Here is a 25,440-nt window from a genome sequence, read left to right on the forward strand (position 1 = left end):
TGTTTCAAAATAATGAGAAACTTGTTTGTGCGCTAAGTTAACTAAAAATATTTTCCAAGCCAAGCACCAGAGGTTGATGCCTGTAATCCTATCTACCCAGGAAGCAAAATCTGGAAGGATTGTGCTTTCAAACCACAATCCAGAGTTGAGAGACTTCAACTAAATCAAAAGCTGGCCTCAGTGGTTGTGCTTGTCATCCTAGCCATGTGGAAAGTATAAACAGGTAGATGTCAGTTCAGGCTTGTCTGGGCACATGCACAAGACCCTACTTGAAAAATAATATAAGCAACAAGGGCTGGTGGCATGGCTAAAAATTGTCTAGCAAGCACAAAACCCTGGGTTCAAGCCCCAATACTGCCAAAAAGTAAAAACCATCATGAACTTCATCCCAAACAATGACAATCTATGGAAAGCTCTAGCTTTGCATAAAAGTAACTCAAAATGAATCAGGGACTGATGGATACCATATGAACTTGTAAAGAATTAGATATCATTTTACAAATGAAGAGTGGACTAGATATTGGCAGGATGAAGGAGGATGAGAGGGAGGGAGCTCATAAAGGAGGTAGGTATTTATTTTTAAAAGGCAAACCATAGAGTCTTGGTGCTGATTGAATTATCTGCACATTGGCTATAACATCCTTTACTCGTTGCCCTGGCAACAGCATGCTCTGAGTAACTCATATCTCCATAATAGTTTAAGAATGTCTTATCAATATTTCTCTTTTATAATGTTTGTAAACAGTGCATACTACAATTTTTTACAGATGGTCAGGCAGAGAGATGACATGGAAATAAGAAGAAGATATGACACCATGATGGTCAGGGTTTGTATTTGTATTTAGTTTCTCTCTCCTCCCCTTTCCCTGCCAGGCCGGTGAGTGACAGTGACAGGGCCGGCCTGTCCCTCAGGCTCCTGGCCCTGTTTCCTGAATCTTCTTTCCTTCAACCAACTTTGATTTAAACCTCAAATCATTCACTTCAGCCCACACGTAAGGAGTCCACCTTCTCTTGCTTCCAAAGATGTTAGATGTGTTGGGGGAAGGAGGGGGGTGACCAGCTCAGCTGTCCAACAAAGGCAGGCCAGGCTAGGGTGGTTTGTGTGCCCTTGGAGAGTGAACATTTGAACTCTGGGGTTCGCACTCATGGGGAGGAAAAAGGGGTACAAATCTGAGGACAGACCCAAGAGTGCCCACATTGGTTCTTTTCCCATGACAGAAAAGCCTGAAAGCTCCCAAGGGGAGAGAAATGTCTTTGTCCCCGTGGGCTTCTCAGAGCAAAACCACCGTCGCCGTGGCACCTTCGAGGACAGACATGTCCGCCGTGTACGCCACTGCCACGCCGCCACCCACTCCAGGGAAAAGGAAATCGGCAAAAAGAGTGGAAATCCAAGAACCTCTGCCCGAGCAGGTGCAGCGGGAGCCGCCTAGGTACGAGCCGCCTCGGCCCGGGCCACCTGCCAAGCCGGCCCTGCGGGAGCCGGCCCTGCGCGGGGAGCCGCCCCGGCGGGAGCCGCCCCTGTGGGAGCAGTCTTCACGTGACCAGGTCCTGCGTGAGCTGCCTGTGCGTGAGCAGTCTTCGCGTGAGCTGCCTGTGCGTGAGCAGTCTTCGCGTGAGCTGCCTGTGCGTGAGCTGTCTTCGCGTGATCTAGTCCTGCGTGAGCAGTCTTCACGTGAGCAAGTGCTGCGTGAGCAAGCCCTGCGCGAGCAAACCCAACGTGAGCAGGCCAAGCGCGAGCAGGCCCAGCGTGAGCAGGCCCAGCGTGAGCAGGCCCCGCGTGAGCAGGCCCCGCGTGAGGAGCGCAAGCGTGTGGTGAGACCTGTACACACGATTCCCCCCCACACACTATTACCCCCACCCCTGCCCAGCGTCCACCAGACCCACCGCCTAGCCCAGAGCTAGTCACAGTAGTGCGCACTTTGCACCTCAAGATATGTGGAAGCTGGGGATTGAGAAGATCTTGGGCAGAAAAAGTCCAAGTGACCCTCTCTTCACAGAGGGACACTTGGTGTGGTGGTGGAACCCTATAATCTCAGCGAAGACTGAAAGCCTAAAGGAGGCAAATCAGGCTGTGTGCCCTGGCAGGAAGGGACACCTTATCTTTAAAACGGCCCGTGAAAAATCAGGATCGGGCCAGGTGCTGGTGGCTCACGCCCGCAATCCTTGCTGCTTAAAAGGCTGGGATCTGAGGATGGCGATTCAGAGTCAGCCTGGCAGGAAAGTCTGTGAGACTCTTTATCTCCAATTAACCAACAGAAAACCGGAAGTGGAACTGTGGCTCAAAGTAGTAGAGAACCTTGAACAAAAAGAGCTCAGCTCCCAGGCCCTGAATTCAAGCCCCATTATTGACAAAAAAAAAAAAAAATCAAGGCTGGAGGGAGTCTAGCAAGCCCTGAGTTCAACTCTAGCACCACCATCAAAGGGGGGGGGCGGGTATCATGAAAGGTATAGGCCTCTTAAGCCAACTCACCAGCCAGATAGACCTCACACCCCATGAGGAATGAAAAAGAGGGACACCAGGGATGTCCTGCAATAGGAGTCACTGTGCCTGGAAAGAAACATCAGAAGATGAGAAAAAGGTATTGTTCCTGGTAAGTTGAGCCCAGTGGAAACTAACATTAATTCCCCAGGATAAGAGAATTTGGACACAATTCACCAGTGCTTGGATTCTAAAAGTATCTTCTTTGAAGTCTGGATATTGGGGAGACGGGATGTCCTAAATGGACAGAACAGCCAACCATTCCATCCTGGGTAGGGGTAATGTGGTCCAAGAACTCATTGCCCATAGCAGCTAGTAATAAGGCACTGGCTTATGCAGAAATAAAAGGCTGTGATCCTAGTTACTGAGACTGTTGGTTAAGATCTGACACTCATGGTCCAAAGGCAGCCCTGGCAGGAAAGTACTTGAGTCTTTTGTTGTTGTTGGTTGTGGGGCTTGAGCCACGAGCACTAGGCCACTTGAGTGTGTGTGTGTGTGTGTGTGTGTGTGTGTGTGTTGAATTGGTGGTAAGAATCTCATGGACTTTTCTGTCACGCTCTCTTTGAACCACAATCCTCTGATCTTAGCCTCCTGAGTAGCTGGGATTATAGGCATGAACCACTGGGGTCCAAAGCTTTCTTTTTGCGTGCCCACCATGAGAGACAAGAGATTTGAAATCACACAAGTCAGCCTCCCCAATCAGTTTGGGTTAGGGAATTTTTACTAAGAGAGGGTACTAGTGAATTAAATGTTGGAAGGGGAAAGTTTTGGGGTGCTTTTGCCTAGGCATGCATTTTCATTGTGCTTTTGCCTGCTTCTTTAAAGGAAGCATGATTGTGTTGGGGGTGTGGCAATTTGGGTGTTGTATCCCCCTCAAATTCATCATACCTACTCCATGGGTTTTTATTTTTTAACTCACTTAAGTACTGCATTGTTTAAGGAATTTAGGTCTGAATGTTGTCTAGCTTAGCTAATTTCAGGGACTTCTACCCCAAGTGTGGGCCTTAGGAGCCTGGGTCTTGTTCTAAAAAGAGAGTGAGTGGCCAATGACATCCTTCACCGGGCATCTGTGAGCAGGGGACCTTTGAGAAGATGTCATTTCAATCAGTTTTCCCTCAAAGTCATACTGATTTCTTCTGACGGGTAATGATTGTCATCTGGGATGTTTCCAGAACTTACCAGAACATTCTGTCAGTTGAAGAGACTCTGGGGTTAATGTATACCAATAAGTAAAAATTGGACTCTGGGAGAAGAAGAAGGCCTAAGCTGATACCTAAATTTGACTATACATTTTTTAGTGAAATTTATTTTCCTACTTTACTCTTATTGCTATTATTTTGTTCATAGTAATCATCTTTGTTATTATGAATATTCCTTTATATCATCTTCAGGGTATTCACTCTATAAATACATTCCCCAGTTGTAATTTTCCTGATTCTCTTTAAATATTTAACTCAATGGAAGTAGCAGGACCTCTTAGAAAGGATCTTTAAAAGGTTTTTTATAATATTTACTCCTCATAAATGACCACACGGAGAGCCTGCTGCAGGAACATTTACATCAGTCATTTAACTTACCTAATTAATCATACTTATTTTTTGAAATCTGTGTCACTTGGTGGGAACCGGGCACATGCTGCACAGAGCAGCGTCCACCGTGATAAACGGAGTGTTTAGCCAGCCTGAAAAGCACGATATGAACATTGCCTTCTGATTTCTATTTATGAAAGATTTCACAACCTAAAATTCGTGTTTGTCCAGTGTGCTTGTGCAAAGTTTATCTTTTGATTTCTGTAAACCATTTCAAATGTGAAGGTTTCACATTATCAAGGTTAAATTGGACTCTTGGATTTTCTTCATCCCCATTGCCCCACCCCAAAGTAATTAGTTAATTAAGGTTGCATCCAGTAAATACTTGCATGGAAGACTTTGGAGTTTCCATGGGGTGCCCTGGTCTCTATGGAAGGACCATATGGTGTGCGCTTAGGTCTGCAGAAGAAGGAATCAGGGCTCTTCTGTGTGGGAAATGGGACAAGGCACCAAGTCACAGTCTTATTTTTAAACCACGCAATTCCCAACCATTTGTACAAAGATTCTAATAAGAACTCTAGGATATGTTTTTTTAACGTGTCAGAATTGCTAGATAAAATGTGTTTGCAATTGTTTTGTAATTATGACCACAGTGACAGACAAGCTAGTAATGTTTTGATTATTATTTGATTATTATTATTATTATTATAACATAGGGTTATTGTGGGCTATGTAGGTAAAGATCTTTCTGAAGTAGGCTGTATCCCTCCCAAGCAACCCTTTTGTTTGGTTAAATTGCAGATGAAGTTTAAAATAAACCATATAAAAGAAGACAATTACATAATGTGCTCATTGTTTTGTGATTGCATTCTTTTTCCCGTTGGGTTGACATGATAAACAAGGCTGCTAGCCATTCTGCAGTGCATCATGGGAAATAAGCACTCTGCTTGTTGGTAGACTGAGTCCATCTTTAGATTCTGCCCTCAGATCTGCAGTTGAGTGTCTGAGCAATAGCATATGTAAAAATTCAACTGAGAAGTAGCTTTCATCTTCTATAGTTCTTTATTTTGAGTAGTTCAGTGACAAACACATACTTCCAGTATATTTGGACCTGGAAATAATTTCTAATGCTTGTTGCACCCATGAAAATCATTATTTGTTGGAGAAGTTTGATACTTCTCTTATTTATCTTAATAGGTCGCAATTACACCCTTTGATTGTGGAGTTTCCCAGTATTACAGTGCATCTTACAGATTATTAGTTCTGGAATTCAGCAGTCGATGAGGTTGAGATTTGGATGGTTTTGTGTTCTTCCCCAAGCAGTCTCAGCCATGCAGGCAGGTGCCAGGTTCTGACCACGTGTAATGAGGATTTCATGGTCACATTCCCTTGACATTTGGGACCAACCGAGCAGCCATTTTCCCCTCACCATAGGGTGCTGCTGTCTTCCACATCCTTGGGCTTCAGCTGTGGGTCTCTCTTCAGTTCCCACTGGGAGCAGCCTGTCCAGAGCAGTCCTAATGTCGCCCGGACTGGGGTCTTTCCCGCAGAAGCGTGAGCATTTCTCCAGCTGTCACTCATCCCCGACTGTGATTAGCGCCTGTGCCACCCCTGCTGCTTCAGGCCGGGCACTGTCATAGAACAGCTGCAATATCGATGCTCACCAGGGCCAGCAGCGGTGGCTGCCCCCCCCGAACACTGGACACCCTCTTCAATCCAGCTCTGCCAACTTGAGGCTTGCCCGCTCTGCCCTCTTCCGCCCTAGACTCCCCCAGGACCAACTGTCTTCTTGGGACCTGTTGTCTTTTCCTCAGTGTATTCTCTGTTCCTTAGGAAAACTAAACTTAGTAAAGAAAACTTGTTGGCCTTTATTGACTCCTCTGTTACATCTCACATCCAATTTGCATAATTATCTAATTATCACAATAAACCCGGGTAATTAGTCATATCTCACTGAATTGATTTAACACTCTCAGCAAATTGGAAGAATTTCTAACTTGTGTTCACCTCTGCAGCTCAATTAAGGAATCAAAGCACATTTTATATTTTGTTTTATTTTACTTTATTATCTTAGCAACATCTCACTATGTAGCCCACATGACCCTGGAATTTGCAAGCCTCCTGCTTCAGACTCCCAAACACTGGGATTACAAACAGGTACCACAACACCCAGCACAAAAGGCACATTTTTACTTACAACACACACACACACACACACACACACACACACACACACACACACACACAACTTCAAACTCCCTTAGAAATCTACTTCACCAACTTCACTTTGAACCCAGCTAATCCAGTGGCTGACCATAAACAAGAAACATTTTCTGAGGTTGTGCCACCAGAATTAACAGGCACAGGCCTAAACAACCCAGGGTAAAATTCTCCTGGGTTTTCTCCAGTTTAGACTATGCGAATGCATTCCAATAAAATCATAGCCTTTCTAGTTGGTTTGCATTAAGTAACATATAAGTATATTCTTAGGAAATTTTTTTTTTTTTTTGGCCAGTCCTGGGCCTTGGACTCAGGGCCTGAGCACTGTCCCTGGCTTCTTTTTGCTCAAGGCTAGCACTCTGCCACTTGAGCCACAGCGCCCCTTCTGGCCATTTTCTGTATATGTGGTGCTGGGGAATCGAACCCAGGGCCTCATGTATATGAGGCAGGCACTCTTGCCACTAGGCCATACCCCCAGCCCTCTTAGGAAATTTTAAAAATCAAAATTATGAAGATTTTAGTACAGACACTTGCATTCTTATACAACATAGAAAAACTAGGCAAAAAAAAAATAAGAGAAAAGATTTCAGACAGATGCACCAAAGCATCTGGTTCATTAATTGGTATAATAAATAGCCACTAAAATTTATCGGAACTTCTGGAAACTCTAAATAGCTTAATCTTCATCAGTAGAGAATGTTTCTTAAAAATAATTTTAAGCCTATTTTAATGCTTTACGATATTATTTAAATGTTTTCACTGTTTATAAATTTACTTACATGTTTGTTTTTGTTTTTTATCTTTCCAGGAGGCAGTACTGGGATTTGAACTCAGGGCCTTACACTCTTGCTTAGCTTTTTCACTTAAGTGTGGAACTCTCCCACTTGAACCACAGCTTCATTTCTGGCTTTTTGCTGATTAGCTGGAGATAAGATTCTTTCAGATTTGTATATCTCGGCTGGCTGGAGGTGTGGTTCAAGTGGTAGAGCACCTGCCTAGCAAGCAAGAAGCCCCTCAGTTCTAAGAAACCCCAGTACCATTAAAAAAAAACTGACAAGTTTAACATAGATATTTTTATGTAATAAAAGTTGATAATAATTTGTCTTGGATTTATTACCTGATATTGGGATTTATACTATTCTTGATGCATTCTTTTCTTTGTAGTGCTCCATGATTTCATTATCCTGTTCTATTTTCCTCTTGGTCTTATGGCAGTGACATTTTAGATTTGGTCTGTGTATGAAAAACATTTTTCTTCATTTTTCTATATTTATTTCTGAGTATGAAAGTCTGTGTTGACAGTTGTATTTTCTTTTAATATTTTGAAGATGTAACTCCACTTTCTTTTGCCTTATATTTTTCTGTCAAGAAGCTTGTGCTATATATATGTCTATATATGTACATATGTACATTCATATACATATTTAATTTTTATGTTTGCCTGTAATGTCTTGGAGACATTTGTTTGGAATGACTTGAAGAGTCTTTCACTTTTTTGAATAACTTTAAAATAATAATTATAATAATACATTTTAAAGGTTTTTCTTGGCTTGAAGAGAGAGCTTAGTGGTAGGGATCTTTTCTTTTTTGTTTGTTTATTAATTGAACACAAAATTTTTTTACAAGGTGTTGTGCAAAAAGGGTACAGTTACACAGTAGGGCAGTGTGTACATTTCTTGTGATATCTTACTTCCTGTTTTTCTATCCCTTCTCTAGGTCAGGTAGACATATATACAATATACAATGTATCAAGAACATATATAGTATTCACAGACTTCGTCTCTACTGTCTCTCCGTCTCCCTTTGTTAACAGTCATATATCAGGGAGATCATGCCCCTTTGTTTTCTGTGTTCTAGGCTTGTCTCGCTCAACATTATTTGTTCGAGTTCTGACCATTTCCCTGCGAATAACAATATTTCACCATTTCTAATCGCTATGTAGTATTCCATTGTGTATAAGTACCATATTTTTTGGATCCATTCGTCTGTGGAGGGGCATCTGGGTTGTTTCCATATTTTGGCTATTGTGAATTGTGCCGCGATAAACATGGAAGTACAAATGTCTTTTTGATATCTTAGGTTTTGCTGTTTAGGATAGATGCCTAGGAATGGTATGGCTGGGTCATAGGGTAGGTCTATATTGAGCTTTTTGAGAAACCTCCATACTGTTCTCCAAAGTGGTTGTACTAATTTGCACTCCCACCAACAATCTGGAGAAGGGTTCCTCTTTCCCCGCACCCCCTCCAGCATTTGTTGTTTCCTGAATTCAGAATATAGGCCATTTTAACTGGGGTGAGGTGGTATCTCAGGGTTGTTTTTATTTGCATTTCCTTTACTGCCAGGGATGTTGAGCATTTCCTCATGTGTTTCTTTGCCATTTTTATCTCTTCTCTTGTGAAGTCTCTCTTTAGCTCTTTTGCCCATTTCCTAATAGGTTTATTGGGCTTGGAGGGGCTTAGTTTTTTGAGTTCTCTGTAGATGACATATATCAGGCCTTTGTTGCTGTGCTGGTAAATATCCTTTCCCATATGGTTGGCTGTCTTTCTATTTTGGTGGCTATGTCCTTAGCTGTGCAGAAACTTTTTAATTTGTAGTAGTCCCGTTTGTCGAGTCTTTCCCCTATTTGTTGTGCCCTGGGACTCTATTCAGGAAGTTCCTTCCTGTGCCTATAAGTTCTCGCATCTTTCCTACTCTGTCCTTCAGTAGTTTCAAGGATTCAGGTCTGATATTGAGGTCCTTGATCCATTTTGAGTTGATCTTGGTGCATGGTGATAGGCTTGGGTCTACTTTGAGTTTTCTGCATATGGCTGGGTAGGGCTCTTTTCTATCCTAATAATAGATATCTTTCTTATTGTTGTTTTTCAACAGATTATGTGTCCCTGAATTTTCAGTATCCAATACCTACCTTATCTCTCTCTCTCTTTTTTTCTGTTTATCTTGATTCAGTATCTTAAATTTGTGGTTTGATGTCTTTTACTAACTCCTTACCATTATCTTCAATTATGTCTTTGCTTTCAAACACAATCATCTATTACTTAATGTGGGGATATGTTCTGAGAAATGCACTGGTGAATAATTTTGTTGAGCAAGCATCTCATAGTAGCCTTATATAAGCCTAGATGGTATGGGAGTTTGTAGGGCATATACTGTTACATATATAGCCCACCATTAACCAAAATGTTGGGTGGCTCAAGGCTACACGTCTGTGGGAGGCCATTTGATATTGTTCCATAAGTCTCATATGCTGTGTGATTTCACTTGAACTGCTTTTTCCTCATTGCTTCAGTTTGGGAAATTTCCTTTTCCCTTCTTACAAGTTTGCCAGTTTCTTTTTCCCTCGGTTTCCCATTGGTACACTACTGGCACTCAAAAGTAGTTATTTGCATTATATGCATTATTTGCATGTTGCAAATATCACGGTGAAACTTTTTCATACAATTAGTTTATGTTAATAAGGAACTTAAAGAAGTACACATACACAAAAAGTAGCTATTTACTTGACAGGTACAAAAATATATGCATATGACAGTCAAAATTATTGAAGGAAAAAATCATCTTCATGATGAGCTAGAAAGATCATTTTTAGTAGTAACACATTTGATCATTTTAACGAAATAGAGGTAAAATTCACTTTTCACTAAGCCCAGAAACAATGGCCATAATTTCAAAGGAAAGTATTGTTTGAGTAAATTAAAACAAATAGAATATGGTGGTCCTTTGTCAAGAACAAAAGAGAACAGGAATATGAAGATATTATAAAGAATATGGTAGGTCTGGTGGGCAATTAGTAAGCTTAATGCTATTCTTGTTATTACAAATTCTGGCTCTTGTTGCTTAATTTTAAAAGATTATCATTAGAAATTTTAAAAACACCTCTAAGTGCTAACACATTTAAAGAACAAAAAAACATAATGTGTGTGTGTGTGTGTGTGTGTGTGTGTGTGTGTGTGTGTGTGTGTTCTGGTCCTGGTGCTTGAATCATGGCCTGAGCATCGTACCTGAGATTTTTTTTGCTCAAGATTAGTGCTCCACCACTTGCGTTCCAGCTTCACTTCCAGGATTTTTGGTGCTTGATTGGAGATAAGAGTCCCACAGTGTTTCTTGCCCAGGATGACTTTGAACTGCAATCCTTATGTCTCAGCCAACTGAATAGCTAGTATTATAAGTGTGAGCCACCAACGTCTATCTAGGAAACATAACTTCTATTATAAATGAATGTTCTTAATCTTAGGAATTTTTAGTCCTAAATCTGAATAAATGCAAAAGAAAATGAGAAGCACTCATAATATGTTGTTGATAGCTTCAATTTAATATTTATCTGCATAAGCATTACATGTACATTTTCCTACTTAAGAAGCTAAGTCCTTTCCTATTACTCAGATCATTGACTCTCTCCTCCCTCTGATGTTCAGCCTCCTCGTGTTTGCACCTGTCCATGAAGTGACCACATAGAGACCAGAATATTCCAGAGAAAGTGGAATGTCAGCAGCTGGAAAAACAAAATGACATTTCCCTGTGGACAGAGCCGGGGGTCAATGTAACTTGTTGTAGCAAGGGGGAAATTTCAGCTCAGAGCAAAGAGCAAACAACTCTAGTCAATATGTCATGCCCCGCCCCCCCCATGCTTTCTGTCTTTTTTTTTTTTACATGAAAAGAGGTGCTATCACCATCATTGCAATAGTATTGTCTTTTGCAGAGACTAAATAATTATTTGCTTTAGAGAAGATAGGCTTTAGCACAGTCTTATCTCTCATTATGACATAGTTGATCATTACAAGAGACTGGAGGAAGAGGAAACCTTACAAATTAACATAGAGTTTGACTGTGGATGGATTTAAACATAGAGTTATGAAAAATCAATTTCCAATCATTGGTGTGACTTTAGCATAGATGCCTTTCTACATGGAAACTTACTTTACCAATTTGTTTCCCTAATTGACGGGAAACTAACGTTTTAAACTTAAGTACTTTCCTTTAGCATACTGGGCTCTTAATTCAATTATTTCCATGGTCGTCTTGATCACCATAAGTCAGTGAAATTACTGCACACATTGGTGTCCTGGGCAGAGAGGAAATGTATTTGTGCGCTTTTGGCCCACATAGGTGGAAGGATCCACCAAAGTGCCTATTTCATGTCCCTTGCGTGGCCCCTGCTTTCTAAGAAAATCTTCAAATAGTTATACAAGGGGTTACAATGGAATGTATCCATTAATGGGACCTGTGCATCTTGATGAGAATCACCCCTTTCATCATTCTTTCCTATCTTCCTGTCCTCAGATTCAGATATTTTCCTACTTCCTTTTAACAAATGTACACTAAGTGTTATCACTGTATTTGTTCCCTCATTTCCCTTCTCCATTTATCCACCCTCCACCGTGTGTGTGTGTGTGTGTGTGTATGTATGTGTGCACAAACGCGCGCGTACTAGAACTGGGGCTTGAACTTGGGGTTTGGGTCCTGTCCCTGAGTTTTTGTGCTCAAGGCTGGTGTTCTACCAAGGAGCCTCAGCTTCACTTCTAACTATTTGCCAATTCATTGAAGATAAGAGTCTCTTGACTTGTGTGCCAGGGTGGGTTTTGTTTGAACTGAGCTTCAGATTTCAGCTTCCGGAGTAGCTAAGATTACAGACTTGAGGGGCTGGGGATATGGCCTAGTGGCAAGAGAGCTTGCCTCATATACATGAGGCCCTGGGTTCGATTCCCCAGCACCACATATACAGAAAACAGCCAGAAGTGGCGCTGTGGCTCAAGTGGCAGAGTGCTAGCCTTGAGCAAAAGGAAGCCAGGGACAGTGCTCAGGCCCTGAGTCCAAGCCCCAGGACTGGCCAAAAAAAAAAAAAAAGATTACAGACTTGAGCCTTCAGCACCAGCTCTCCCTCCATATTTTGGGGCCAAGGTAGGGTAAAGGATAAAGAAGACTCTTTGTTGCTTTTGTCAGCCTGGTGGCACTATGGTGTGGGCTTCCTTTTAGGTTGGTTTGCCTTGGAAAGACAGTCACTCTGCTGGGAGCAACAGGAGGCACTGTTTTGTAGAATGTTTACTTGATCAAAAATTAAGGAAGAGGGCTGAGGATATGGCCTAGTGGCAAGAGTGCTTGCCTCATATACATGAGGCCCTGGGTTCAATTCCCCAGCACCACATATACAGAAAACGGCCAGAGGTGGCGCTGTGGCTCAAGTGGCAGAGTGCTAGCCTTGAGCAAAAAGAAGCCAGGGACAGTGCTCAGGCCCTGAGTCCAAGCCCTAGGACTGGCAAAAAAAAAAAAAAAAAAAAAGGAAGTAATAATATGGGTAATTCTGGAATGACCAAAAGGACCTTCTGGATGTGGGGGGCTAATAGGGTAGGAGTAAGTGGTAGAGAACTAAACCAATAATTAACATCCAGCTCTAAGGATTTTTTTGTCAGGCAGAGGTCAGACAAAACTTCAGATTTGTCATTCCTAGAAATAAGCATCCATCTTGACTTTATTCTCTTCTCTGCAGGCTTTCCGTGTGGCCTTCTCCAACTCTATGGCTTCAAATTAGACTAACAGCTCTCAAATTAAATCTCTAGAATCCATCTTTCTCACAAATTCCAAGTCTTGATCCTAGTCCATATTGTTTCAACAGACCAAAATGTTTGAATTGAATTCACTGGGGTCTTTCCAATTGGAACAAACAAAAAACTCCATGTCATGGTCGTTCATGCCTGTAATCCTAGCTACAGAGTAGGAGGTTAATTAAGTCTGATGCTAGCCCTGGGTGAAAGCACAAGACTTTACTAGAAAGCAATCTACAGAAAAAGAAAAAAGAGCTGGATGTGTAGCTCAAATATGTCTAGCAAGCATGAGGCTCTGAGTTCAAACTTGAGCACTATCCAAAACCCAAGAACACACAAAAAGCTGGCCTACTCCTTGTATTCCTCAGCTGTGGGGAAAGTTGGTTCATCTCCACATCTGGTTTGTCTTTGCCTAAGCCAATCTCCAGGTTACCTAGCTGTGGCTTCTGAGGGGTGGGCTGCTTCTACTGGACCTTATTTCAGAATCAGCTTCTGAATCTCACCTTGCTCTGTAACCAGCCCAGTATGCAATTTCTTTTATCAGACTTGGAACTTCTATTGAAATTCCTCCTGCATTACAGCTTAGTGTCTTGTAAGGTTATAGAGGCGGAAGAAGATGAGTCATAGGGAGAACTGTCATTACCCGGCTGCTATGCCATCTTGGCCTGGGCACTGGGCATGAGCTGCCCACTGAACACTAGCATCTCCTACCTCAGGGTTTTTCTCTGGCCATTCATTCTCTGTTCACCCCTCTCAACTCACTTCTGACTGTGCAGGGGAGCTGGAGCTCTTTGTCGTTTACGCCTCAGAACTGTTCAGTTCTCTGTCAGTCACCTACTTCCACTCGTGGCTACAGAGCCAGTGTTATCAAGGAGGGTGACAGCCCTTCTAGCTTTGGCATCCCCAAACCTTCACACATAAATGAGTGCTATTGTACAGCAATGTACAATAATCCTCCCTCCCTCCCTCTTTCCCTCCCTTCCTTTCTCCCTCCCTCCCTTTCCTCCCTCCTTCCTTCTTTCTTTTCTTTTCTTATTTTTTCTCTTTCCTTCTTTTGTTTTCTTGTGCTGGACTTGGAGCTTGAACTCAGGGCTTGGGCACTGTCCCTGAGGTTGTGTGCTCAAGGGTAGCACTCTACCACTTGAACCACATCTCCATGTCCAACTTTTTTGGGGTACTTAGCTGGAGATAAGAGTCTCACAGACTTTACTGCCTGGACTGGCTTCAAACCATGATCCTTAGATTTTGACCTCCTGAGTAGGATTACAGACATGAGCCACTGATGCTTTGCCTTCTTTTTTATTATTATCTTTAAGTAGTTCTCCATGTAGCCATATATGTCAGTTTCTGAATGCAGTGGGTCCAAGATTTCCTTTTGAGGTGCCAGGGAGGAACCCGGAGTACCATGCACCCTAGACACATTGAGTTTGAGAGAGAGAGAGAGAGAGAGAGAGAGAGAGAGAGAGCATGCACATGTGTGCTGGTGCTAGGGCTTGAACTCAAAGCCTGGGCACTGTCCCTCAACGCTTTCACTCAGGACTGGTACTCGAAGCACCTTTTGAACCATAGCTTCACTCACTGTCTTTGTAGTGGCTGCTTAGATGAGTCTCACAAACTTTCCTGCCCCCACTGGATTTGAACTGGGGTCCTGACTTCTCAGCCTCCTGAGAAGTAGGGTGCTTTTTGCTGATTAGTTGGAGTCTTAGAGATTTTCTGCCCAAACTTCCTTGAAACTGCAATCTTCCAGATCTCAGCCTCCTGAGGAGCTAGAATTATAGGCACGAACAACTGGTTCCCGGCTTAAAATGAAGTGGGTTTTTTTGTTTTGCTTATGGCTTCTTTGGATAATAACTGCCTAGTTCATGTTGAAAAAGTGTGATGGTAAAATGCGATCTACAATGGCAGCAAAATGCCTTTCTTTTAAGTAGTGGGAAGCCAGGTGTCAGTGGCTCACTCCTGTAATCCGAGCTATCAGGAGGCTGAGATCTGAGGCTCACAGTTTAAAGCCAGCTGGGGTAGGAAATGTGTGAGGCTCTCACCTCCAGTTAATCACCAGAAAACTGGAAATGGCACTGTGGCTTAAAGTGGTGGAGCACTAGCCTAAAGCTCAGGGACAGGGCTCAGGCCCTGAGTTCACGCTCCAAGACCAAAAAAGGGGGGAAGGGGATGGGGGAGCCAGGCACTTGTGGCTCACATTCATAATCCTAGCTCAAGAGGCTGAGATCTGAAGATCATGGTTCAAAGCCAGCCTGGGCAGAAAAGGCCATGAAACTCTTATCTCTAACAAAACTACTCAGAAAAAAAGCTGGAAGTGGCACCATGGGACAAGTAGTAGAGCACTCGCCTTTAACAAAAGAAGCTCAAGGATAGAACTCAGGCCCTGAGTTCAAGCCCCAGGACCAACACACACACAGTGGAAGGAGAGTAGTTTTAATGATCTGTCATTGTTCCATTGCAAATGCAGCGTATGAACACTGAGTTTTATAAAGTAGGTAAGGCAGTGATGACCTTGGGAAAATAGTTGACCTATTTCAAGCCTCAGTTTCCTTCTTCTACACTGTAAGTATACCACAGCTTGATGCATCCATTAAAATGTTGTATTTACCTTTGCTTATTACTTTCTTGGTAGGTGAGATATGCCCCACAACCTGTTTTGATGACTGAAAAGTCAAAGACGTCAAAACAAACCGAGCCAAAGGTATGACAACAACAAAAATTCTATTCTAAGTCCAAGGTGCCTATGGTTCACGCCTATAATCCTACCTACTCAGGTGGCTGAGAGCTGAGGATCATGGTTCTTAGCCAGCCCAGGCAGAAAAATCTGTGGGACTCTTATCTCCAAGTAAGACCCTGAAAAACTCAAAATGGTGCTGTGGCTCAAAGTAGTAGAGCACTAGCCTTGAGAAAAAAGCTCTGGGACAACACTCAGGCCCTGAGTTCAAGCCCCATAAATTACCAGAAAAATTACCTATTCTAGTATTAGCTTCTTACTATCTGTATTAATTCTGGCTATTTGGAGCACATAACAATTTGTCTCATGAGAGACAGAGAAGCCCCTACCCTAGTGTGACTCAGTGTGCCTTTCCACCATAACCCCCAAAACGCTCCATCATGACACACCTATATTTCCCATTAGAGATTCCTTCCTTTTGCTACAATCCAAGCTGTCTTGAAAAAATGGCATTGGAGCTCTAGGACAATTGGGTTGGTCAGACCCTTTCTTAAGAACTGTTCAGATAGAAAACATGGTAACTGAGGGGCAGGTGCTATTTATGAAGAGAGATGGGCCTCCAGGGAAGAGGATTTTAGCAAAAAGGATTTCTGGTTGCAGGGAGGGAGGGGGAAGGGGGATCAGGAAGATAAAACCTGGTTATTTTATAATCCTATGTAAAGCTGGCTTTCTTGAAATTAATCATTGACAGAAAATGGAGGCAAGAGTTCTTATGTGCTTCTGAATTATAGGAATTTGCAAATAAACCCCTTTGTTCTTTTGGCTTTTAATAGTAGTTAGAATATGTGTGCTATTGAATAAAAAGTGTCTTTTCTGGTTTAGGAAGTAAAGGAGGAAGACACTAAAATGTGGGATGTACAAATGGATGCGTTAAAGATGAATTTAGACAATGAAAAAAGGAAGCTTGAAAGGTACTAGAAATAATAACTTGCTCTCGTTCATTTGTGTCTGATACAGCATTTAACCACTTGTGCTTTTTTTTTTTTTAACAGATACAGAAAAGAAGCAGACCGGATAAACCGAAACTGGGAGAGGAAATTCTATATCCTCAGGAACAGGTTAAGTATGATGACACAGACAACTTTCATTTATAAAACTGCAACTACTCATGGTTAAAAAAAAAAAAGAAATGGAAAATTAATCAGCCTAAAACAGAAAAGTCATGCAAGTTACTTACAAAACAAATTCAAGCCGGGAACTGTTGGCTCACAGCTGTAACTCTCCCTAGACAGGAAGATGAGATCTGAAGATTGAGGTTTGAAGCTAGCCTGGGAAGGAAAGTTGGTGAAACTCTTACTTTTAATTGACTACCAAAAACCCACAATGGAACCGTGGGCTGAAGTGGTAGAACACCAGCCTTGAGCAAAATAGTTCAGAAACAGTGCTCAGGCCCTGATTTCAAGACTCAGTACTGGCACAAAAAATACAATACAATACAATATTAGCTTAAGAGGTTGGAGAGACTCTGAAAACCTGGTTAAGTCAGGCCTACCTGGGCATATATATTCTTCCATGGAGCTTCTTGCTCATGGTGATCTTTGTAAAACTGCTTTATATTGTAAGTCTTCTGTTTGTTTCTAGACTGAACAGTGCCAGTTCCTAATCACTCAATATGTTTTCCTCATCCACAGAAACATTTAATATTTCTTTCCTGGCTCATCTTCATCTTATTTGTTTGGATATGGAAAACAAAACTGTAAAATTCTGATAGCGAATGGAACAAATGCCGATTTTCACCTTGTCCTACCATGTTAACTTTAAAAATGTATACTCTCTGCCAGGAACTAGTGGCTCACACTATTGTAATCCTAGCTACTCAGAATGCTGACATAGGAAGGAGTGAGGTTTGGAGCCAGTCTAGGTAGAAAGTATCGTGGACTCCACCTCCAAAAAAAAAACAACAGCAAAAACAAAACAACAACAAGGCTAGAAGTTTGGCTCAACAGGTAGAACACCAACCAAACAATCATGAAACCCTGAAATTAAAAAAAAAAAAGAAAGAAAACAAATTTCATTTCCTTCCATCCATAATCTCCCCAGCACTCATTTTTATTTATCAAGAAACACAGATCATGCAGTCTAAGCCAGTGTTCTCTCAGTCAGTTCAAAATTTATTCAGTTCAGTTCATCGCTCCATTTACAAACCCCCCTTTCCAGTCTCTACTGTGTCTAAAAAAAAAAGACTAAACATAAGCAGGGCTGGCAAGGACCAGGGCTGCTTCTTTCTCTGCATTGTATGCCTGGCACGTGTCATCATGGCCACTTCGCTTGGCACAGAGGCTCAGGAACAGATACCTACCTGGCTTATACCACATTCGCTTCTACCTGTATCCTCTTCGTCTGCCAGTGGGCTCCCAGTTGGATGCTCTGCCCATCTTGATTCCCAAACTCAGAATATTTACATGACACCCAATCCGCTGGAGGCTGCCTTTTCCTGACTCCCCTCCACTTGTTCATGCTCAGGAGCACTGCAAATCGTTAGTACATCTGTGCTTCTCTTCATACAAAAATGTTCTGCTTGTTTAATATTCACAAAACATTTGTTTTTGTCTTGTAGAAAGTGTGTGTGTGTATGTGTGTGTGTGTGTGTATACACCACACACAAATATTAGAACTTGAACTCAAGGCCTGGGCATTGTCCTTTAGCTTTGTCCATTCAAGGCTGGTGCTCTACTACTTAAGCCATAATTCCACTTTTGGTGGTTAACTGGAGATAAGAACCTCATAGACTTTCCTGCCTGGGCTGGCTTTGAACCATGATCCTCCTAGCCCAGCCTCCTAAGTCGCTAGAATTACAGGCATGAGGTGCCAATGCCCAGTGAAAATCAAGTTTCATATGAAATGCTGAATGAAAACTTCTGGAGAGCCCCAGGCTTCCCTCCCATTCCAGCTGGCTGAATTCTCAGAACCTGGGTCCTGGAAGTGGAGGGGTGGGGTACATCTGACTCCTGGAATTCTGAGCATTCCAACATGGTGATCTGTGATTCTCAGCTTCCAGGAATTGCAAGTCCATTTGAGGATTATTTTAATAATTTTCTTCTAGGATAAAGGCAGTGCTGGGAATTAAACCCAAGGAAGGCCTCATTCATGCTAGCAAGTGTTATATCATGGAGCTACACCCCAGCCCAGAATTTTCTAGTTCTGTTCATACTTGAGATTGAACTGCTATTTTTCTTTCCATTGTTGTCCCTGACAAGTGCTGGGTTCTTCTGCTTTTATTTTCTCTGAGAAATTGAAGCAAAAAAAAAAAAAGAAAAATTATTTGATCTAATGAAGTGTAGCAAAACTTATGCTTAAGCAGGGTGCTGGTGGCTTAGCCCTATAATTCTCAATAATCAGGAGATACGAGAATCAAAGATGTCAACCCAGGCAGAAAGGTCTTTACGACTCTTATCTCAAAGTAATCAGTAAAAAGCTTGAAGTAGAGCTATGGCTCACGTTGTAGAGTGCCATCTAAGGGACAGTGCTCAGGCCCTGAGTTCAAGCCCCGTGTCAGCACCAAACAAAATTTTAGTGGTCTACATATTGTCTTAATGAGTGGATTTTAAACTGTTGGCTCTTTGTTTCATTTTGTTTGGGCACTTAGGATGGAACCTGGTCTCATGCAAATACTAGGTCAGTATGCTACTATTGAGACACTTTTATTTCATTGTTTCAAATCCTTAAAGTCTATTAATTTTTGTTTCTTCTCCATTGTATTTCATGGTTACATTTTTGTAGGAAATTGCTCAACCTATGTATTTTTCCAAACCATTATTATACAGTGAGTCTTAAACTTGGTTTCCTGTTGCTATCCTAACAGATTACCACAAGTCCAAGTTTTATAATAAACACAAACTTTACAATCTAGTGGTCAGAGATCCAAAATGATTCTTACAGGATTGAATCCAGAGTTAGTTCCTTCTTTTTTTTTTTTTTTTTTGGCCAGTCCTGGGGCTTGGACTCAAGGCCTGAGCACTGTCCCTGGCTTCTTTTTGCTCAAGGCTAGCACTCTGCCACTTGAGTCACAGCGCCACTTCTGGCCATTTTCTGTATATGTGGTGCTGGGGAATCGAACCCAGGGCCTCATGTATATGAAGCAGGTACTCTTGCCACTAGGCCATATCCCCAGCCCCTCCTTCTTGATCTCCAAGGATTGTCAGCTCTTTCCTCTTCTAAGTTTGAGAGAGGATTCGTCACACATTGATATCTGTATCTGTTTTCATCACCCTGCTTTCCTTACTAGATCTTGATGATCACATCCAATCCACACAATAATCAAGAATAATCCTGCATCTGAAAGTCCTTCCTTTGCTCCCAGTTCCTTTTACTTTGTTAGTGAACATGCTATGGGGGCAAGAATATTTGGGTGGAGGGCAATTATTCAATCTACTCTACTTCATCTTCTAGACACCCTCCCCCAATTTTATGGTTCTCCCCTATGTTAAATGTATTTTTTCCATCCCAAAGTCTTAGCCTGTTATAATACCAGCTCAAGTCCAGGTCCAGTCATCACTGCAAGGTGCCAGTCCTCATTAAAGCAGTATTGGTGAGGCTTCCCCCTGTCTGTGTACTTGAGGAGCTGTAAGAGAGATTCTTTGCCTATACATACAACGGTGGCACAGCCTTTCCACTGTGACCATAGATGCTAGGCAAGTAAGTACTCTACCACTAAACTACACCCCAGATCCTGCTTCTGTTATGTTTTAGGTCCTACAAAAAATAAAGGTTGTCCAGACACATTCCTGACTCTCTCTTCAGAGCATGTATTTCCAGCAACAAATCATCTAATTGTAGCACCATTTTCTTTTGATACCGACTGAGAATTTCCTAAATTGTAAATATATGTGTGGTTCCAATAGATTGTAATTGTTATTGTTTTCTTCTTAATTTCTCCAGTATTAAGTCACATTGACTTTTATGTTTTTGTGACACAACCTTTGAGGGGTCCCTTGATTTCTAAGAATAAAATGCTCTTCATCTTGCACATTTATTGCATTAGGTCTAGAAGCAGTCTAGAAACAGGTCTAGAAACAGTCATTTCTTTAAAAGAAATGTTGTCAACTGCTAACTATTCAGAGCTAGGAAATATGTGATTTTTAAATAAGGAAGAAATAGTTGAAAGTTTGTATTCTGTTTCATTTTCTTTTGATTTTGTTTGTTGAGACAGGGTTTCACTATGTAGCCCAGGCTAGCCTCACCCTCGTGATCCTTATTCCCCTCCTGACTGCTGGAATTATTATTATCACCTTACCTGGCTTAAGTTTTGACTTGATGTTTCCTAATCACATTACTATAAGGCAAATTTGTTTATTCTATGATTTAATATACATTTATATAATGGCTTCTTTTATTGCAGCTTTCATGTCCTTAAAGATGAGATGTTTACTAGACACACACTGTTCCGTCAGTTTGCACTGCTTGCTGATACATCCTTCAATTATCTTGTAAGTACATTACAATGTTTGCCTCTGTCCTAATTTATCATTTATTGAGTCCCTATTATTATTTGCTATGGAGACAGCACATAACAATCCGTCTCTGTTTGTTCTATTGTTGTTTCCTGGGAGCTTTTTTTTTATATGAATGGTTGCTGTCTGTTTCTGGTTTTGTTGTTACTGGTTTTTGTTGTTGTTGTTGTTTGCTGTTGTTGTTATTGTTGTTTGAGATGAGATCTAGCTACATAGCCCAGGTTAGTCTCAAACTCCTCAAATCTTCCTGCCTCAGCCTCCCACATAGCCAAATAGATGGTTGATAACTTTTTGCTTAGACTCTGATTCCCACTTTCTCAACCAATACCTTTTGTGTCTTTCAGAAAGCAAAACCCTTATTTGTGCAATCAAAATTGACAGTCAGCGATTCTATCCCACCTTCCGTAAAGGAGCACCACATCAGTTTGGTAGGCAGATCGTTTGTGTTTTTTTTCTATTAAATATTGAATATTGTTAACCATATCGACCCTCCCTAATGAAACGTTTTGATTTCCATACAGATGGACAGCAAGTTGCTCCAGGTCGTCAGTGACCCATTGATCTTCTCAACTGTACCAAGAGGTAACAATTTATTGTTAGGATAGAGGCTCACACACAGAATGCAGGTTGTGCCTAATTTACCTTCATTTTGTTTTTGTTGTTCAGTAGTTTGAGTAAATGCAAGACTTTTTTTTAGCCCATTTATAAAACTAGTACAAGCCCAGTGCTGGTGGCCCATGCCTATAATAATCCTTAGCTACTCAGGAGCCTGAGAGCTAAAGATCTCAGTTCATATCCAGCCAGGGCAGAAAAGTCTGTGAGATTCTTATTTCCAATGAACCACCAAAAAGCCAGAAGTGGAGATATGGCCCAAGTGATTGAGTGCTAGCCATGAGTGAAAAAGCTAAGGAGCAATACCAAGGCCCTGCATTCAAGCCCCAGTACTGGCACAGAATAAAAATACAAATGCATAAATAACCTAAATGAAAGAATATTGCTAAATACTTATGAAACTGACTGCTGCTTATTGACAATGAATTCAAGGCCAGGAAGAGTGGTACCTGCTAGCACTCAGGAGCTAAGCGCTGATTGATCATGAGTTTGAGACCAGCCTGGGTTAAAGCTTGGTTTAGACTTTGTCTAAAAGAAAAAAAAATTGAATTTAAGCATACTTCAGAATCAGAACCTCTCTTAGTTGCAATCTCATTTCCTTTCTAATTAAGGTGTTCACAAGCCTGAAGTTCTTAATAAATTCTTACTTTTCCAATTTAATAATTTGAAGAAAAATGCAAGTATTTTAGCAACTTTTTCTCCTATTGGTCTTTAAGGATTTCAAATTAGACTTAAAAAGAAAACTTGGATGTCCCTTTGCCCATAAACATCTGAAAAACTTTTCTGTGAACTTGGAAACAAAAGTAGGAAGCTTAGTTATTACATTTGCCCTCTGTCATTTATCAGTTATTCAGCTTAGAATGCTCACTGGAAGAGTAGCTACATGAATTTTTTAAAAATCATGATTGGAGATGTAGCTTAGTAGTAGATCACTTGCCTAGCATGCATAAGGTCCTGGGTTCAATTCTTAGGAAAGGAAAGAAAGAAGGACCCATTTATAAGACTTATCAATTACTAGGCTATAATAGGGAAGATGGATTAACAAAACTATTTGGCTGTAGTAAGGAAGATATGTTAACAAAACTATTCATTTCAATTATTATTTATCATGAGCAAAGAGTGTCAGCAATTTGCTTTTCATGTGTGAATATATTTTAAAATAGACTTTGTGAATGAATCTTTATGCAAGGGAGAAGTGTGTAACAGAGTCTAAATCCTGGGTCCCTGATTGCAAAATCTTCCACTTCTTGGAAACGTCAGCAGAGATGTTTCAGAATCTGTCTTCTCTGGGGCCTCTGTCCAGTGGCTTTGTTATTGGTGCTTAGAGATATGAGTGACACAATTGCACAGGTTCCTGCCTGAGAACAAAGGAATCTTCCAGAAGTTATCAGGCTAGCTGCCTTCCTGGGCTGACACATTAGAGCAATGGGGGATTGAGCCCGGTAACACACATCCCAGAAGAAATCCTCTAAAGGGATTAGCATTTAAATGCAAATTAAATCTCTTGTGTTAGTGGAAATTCTAGCCCATATTTAAATGATTTCTAAAACATCTTAATGTACTCATGATTTATGTGGATTGGTAACTTTGGAATCTGTGATTGACCTGAAATTGTAATAAGGGAGCCCTTATTCCCTTTCAAAATTCAATAGAGAGGATTTTGCATCCAAAATTAACTTTTTACTATTCAGGAAGTTGAGCTCTGAAGATCACAGTTCAAAGCCCATCAGGATAGGAAAATCTGTGAGACTCTAACCAACCACCTAAGCCTACTTAAACAGGTTGCAAATTATAGTTTGTTACATTGCAAGTCCTAGAGAGAGTAACAGAACAATTCATGTAATATAGGCAGCTAAGAGGTAAATCAATTCTGGCTAATATAAGGAAATTGGAAGCAATGAGACACAACAGTGTCTGCACACTTTCAAAGCAGCTTTTTTATGCACTAGTAATTATCCCAAGAGAGTGTAAATAAGATTATTAATTTGTTTGCTACTTCCCTGTGATAAACTTCAGGATGTGAGCCACCTATTGTGTAGTCTGCTCTGCCACTGAGCTATGTACCTAGGCAGACCTTTCTCACAGTTTAGAAATTAGGTGCTATTGACATTGTAATCTTTGGAAATGTTCTTAATGAGCCTCACAGACACGAATCCCACAGATAAAATCTGAGAGTCACAGTGGCTCTTTAAGTGGCTTGTCAGGAAGAGAAGGTTCAAACATCAGTATCTCAAACCCAAACTTACACCTAGATTACATTAGTTTGTTAATTTTCTGAGATCTCTAGAGAAGAAACATCCAATAAAGTGATTTGAAAGGCACTTAAAGAATGGTAGAATAATAACAATGTATAGGATATCATTGAAGAACCTTCCTTCTCACCCTTTGAAACTTTGGATCTAAAAACAAGTGTTTTCTTCAAAGTATATTTTCCACCAATTGATAAAAAGAAATTTGAATTGAAAGTGGAGTTCAGTTTCCCCTATGGTTGTTTTAAATACAATGATCATTTTTAAAGTTACACAAGATATTGCAACGTAGATAAAAGTTAAAAAGAAACTTTAGGTTTAAGTAAAATTAAAAGCCAGGTAGGTTAACATTGTTTATATATTGTTTCTAGATTCGTATCTATAGTTAATATAATTTGAAAGGTTTTCAAATTCATGTATATTTTATAGTATTACCATATATAAATAATATGTAACATCTTTTAGGCTTGTGTTTGAGGGCTGTACAATGTTATGAGTCATTGATCAATGAATTGTTAGTTAAGTATATATATATATACATACTTATATATAATATATATATATACATAGTAAGTTAAATTAGTATGCTAGTTAAGTATATAAATACAGTGTAGTAAGATTTAAGACCTTATTTGCTGATTTTGAACTGTGATCTGTAGATCTCAGTCTCCTGAGTAGCTAGGATTGCAGGTGTGAGCCATGAGCTCCCAGCTGCTTATTTGGTTGTTTGTTTATTTTGTTTTGCTCTGTTCATTTTGAGTTAGTATGTATTTGTAGTATGACAGTGCACTTTAAACAAGTTCACCCCTCTGTCATATTCCAATATCTTCCCTCTTTCCTTCCATGAACTCAAGTTTCATACAGCAAAATACCCTTCATTAGACTTAAAAAAGTTTATCATCACATAAGGAAAAATCAAAGACATATCTTTCTATTACCATTTATACAATGCATGAAAACATGTCACATGATATAATAAATTGAGTACATGTATGAACCTAAAATACATAAGACAGAAATTTAAAGTCAAGAAACAAAGGAAACAATACAGGGTACTACAACTTTATTTTCTTTATTGTGTCTCTGTGTGTGTGTGTGTCTGTGCTGGTACTGGAGCTTGAACTCATTCCCTTACTTTTTTTACTCAAGGCTGGCACTCTACCACTTGAGCCACAGCTCCACTTAATTTTTTTAATTCGTGATTAAATGGAGATAAAAACAAATGGACTTCCCTACCTGGTCTGAAAATAATAACGAAAGCAAAAATAACTAAAGTAAAAGTGCTGGGGCATGGCTAAGGAAGTGTGGAGCCCTGAGTTCAAACCTTAGTTCCAAAGTCAAGCCAGCCAGGAATGTTACAAACTGAGCAAACTACCAGTACCCACTTTTCTAGACTGCATCAGTAACCACTTTTCTGATCTCAATGTATTCCTTCCTTTTCTGAACTTAGGGTTCCTGCAGTCGAAAGGAGTAACAGTAATATAGATTCTGTCATTTACCAGGATACTATGTTAAGTTCAGTTAAAAGTACTCTTGATGTGTTTGCAGATTTGCAGGAATCTATATGTAATATCTTATAATTAATATCTTACCGATTCTGTATCTGAACCATTCTTCTTGCTAAGCAAACTGCC

General features: G+C 40.7%; 1 protein-coding gene across 1 annotated transcript in view; it reads left to right on the forward strand.

Moving 5' to 3' along the window:
• Positions 1 to 25,440, forward strand: part of C18H10orf67 (chromosome 18 C10orf67 homolog) — a 66,455-nt gene that overhangs the window by 28,711 nt on the left and 12,304 nt on the right. The window contains exons 10-16 of the mRNA XM_048367606.1: positions 768 to 821; positions 1,276 to 1,812; positions 16,318 to 16,406; positions 16,488 to 16,553; positions 20,834 to 20,921; positions 21,290 to 21,373; positions 21,467 to 21,527. Of these exons, the coding sequence (XP_048223563.1) occupies positions 768 to 821; positions 1,276 to 1,812; positions 16,318 to 16,406; positions 16,488 to 16,553; positions 20,834 to 20,921; positions 21,290 to 21,373; positions 21,467 to 21,527 (979 nt within the window). The remainder of the gene's footprint in view (positions 1 to 767; positions 822 to 1,275; positions 1,813 to 16,317; positions 16,407 to 16,487; positions 16,554 to 20,833; positions 20,922 to 21,289; positions 21,374 to 21,466; positions 21,528 to 25,440) is intronic.

Source organism: Perognathus longimembris, chromosome 18 (genome assembly GCF_023159225.1).
Source record: "Perognathus longimembris pacificus isolate PPM17 chromosome 18, ASM2315922v1, whole genome shotgun sequence".
In the NCBI taxonomy this organism is placed as follows: domain Eukaryota; kingdom Metazoa; phylum Chordata; class Mammalia; order Rodentia; family Heteromyidae; genus Perognathus; species Perognathus longimembris.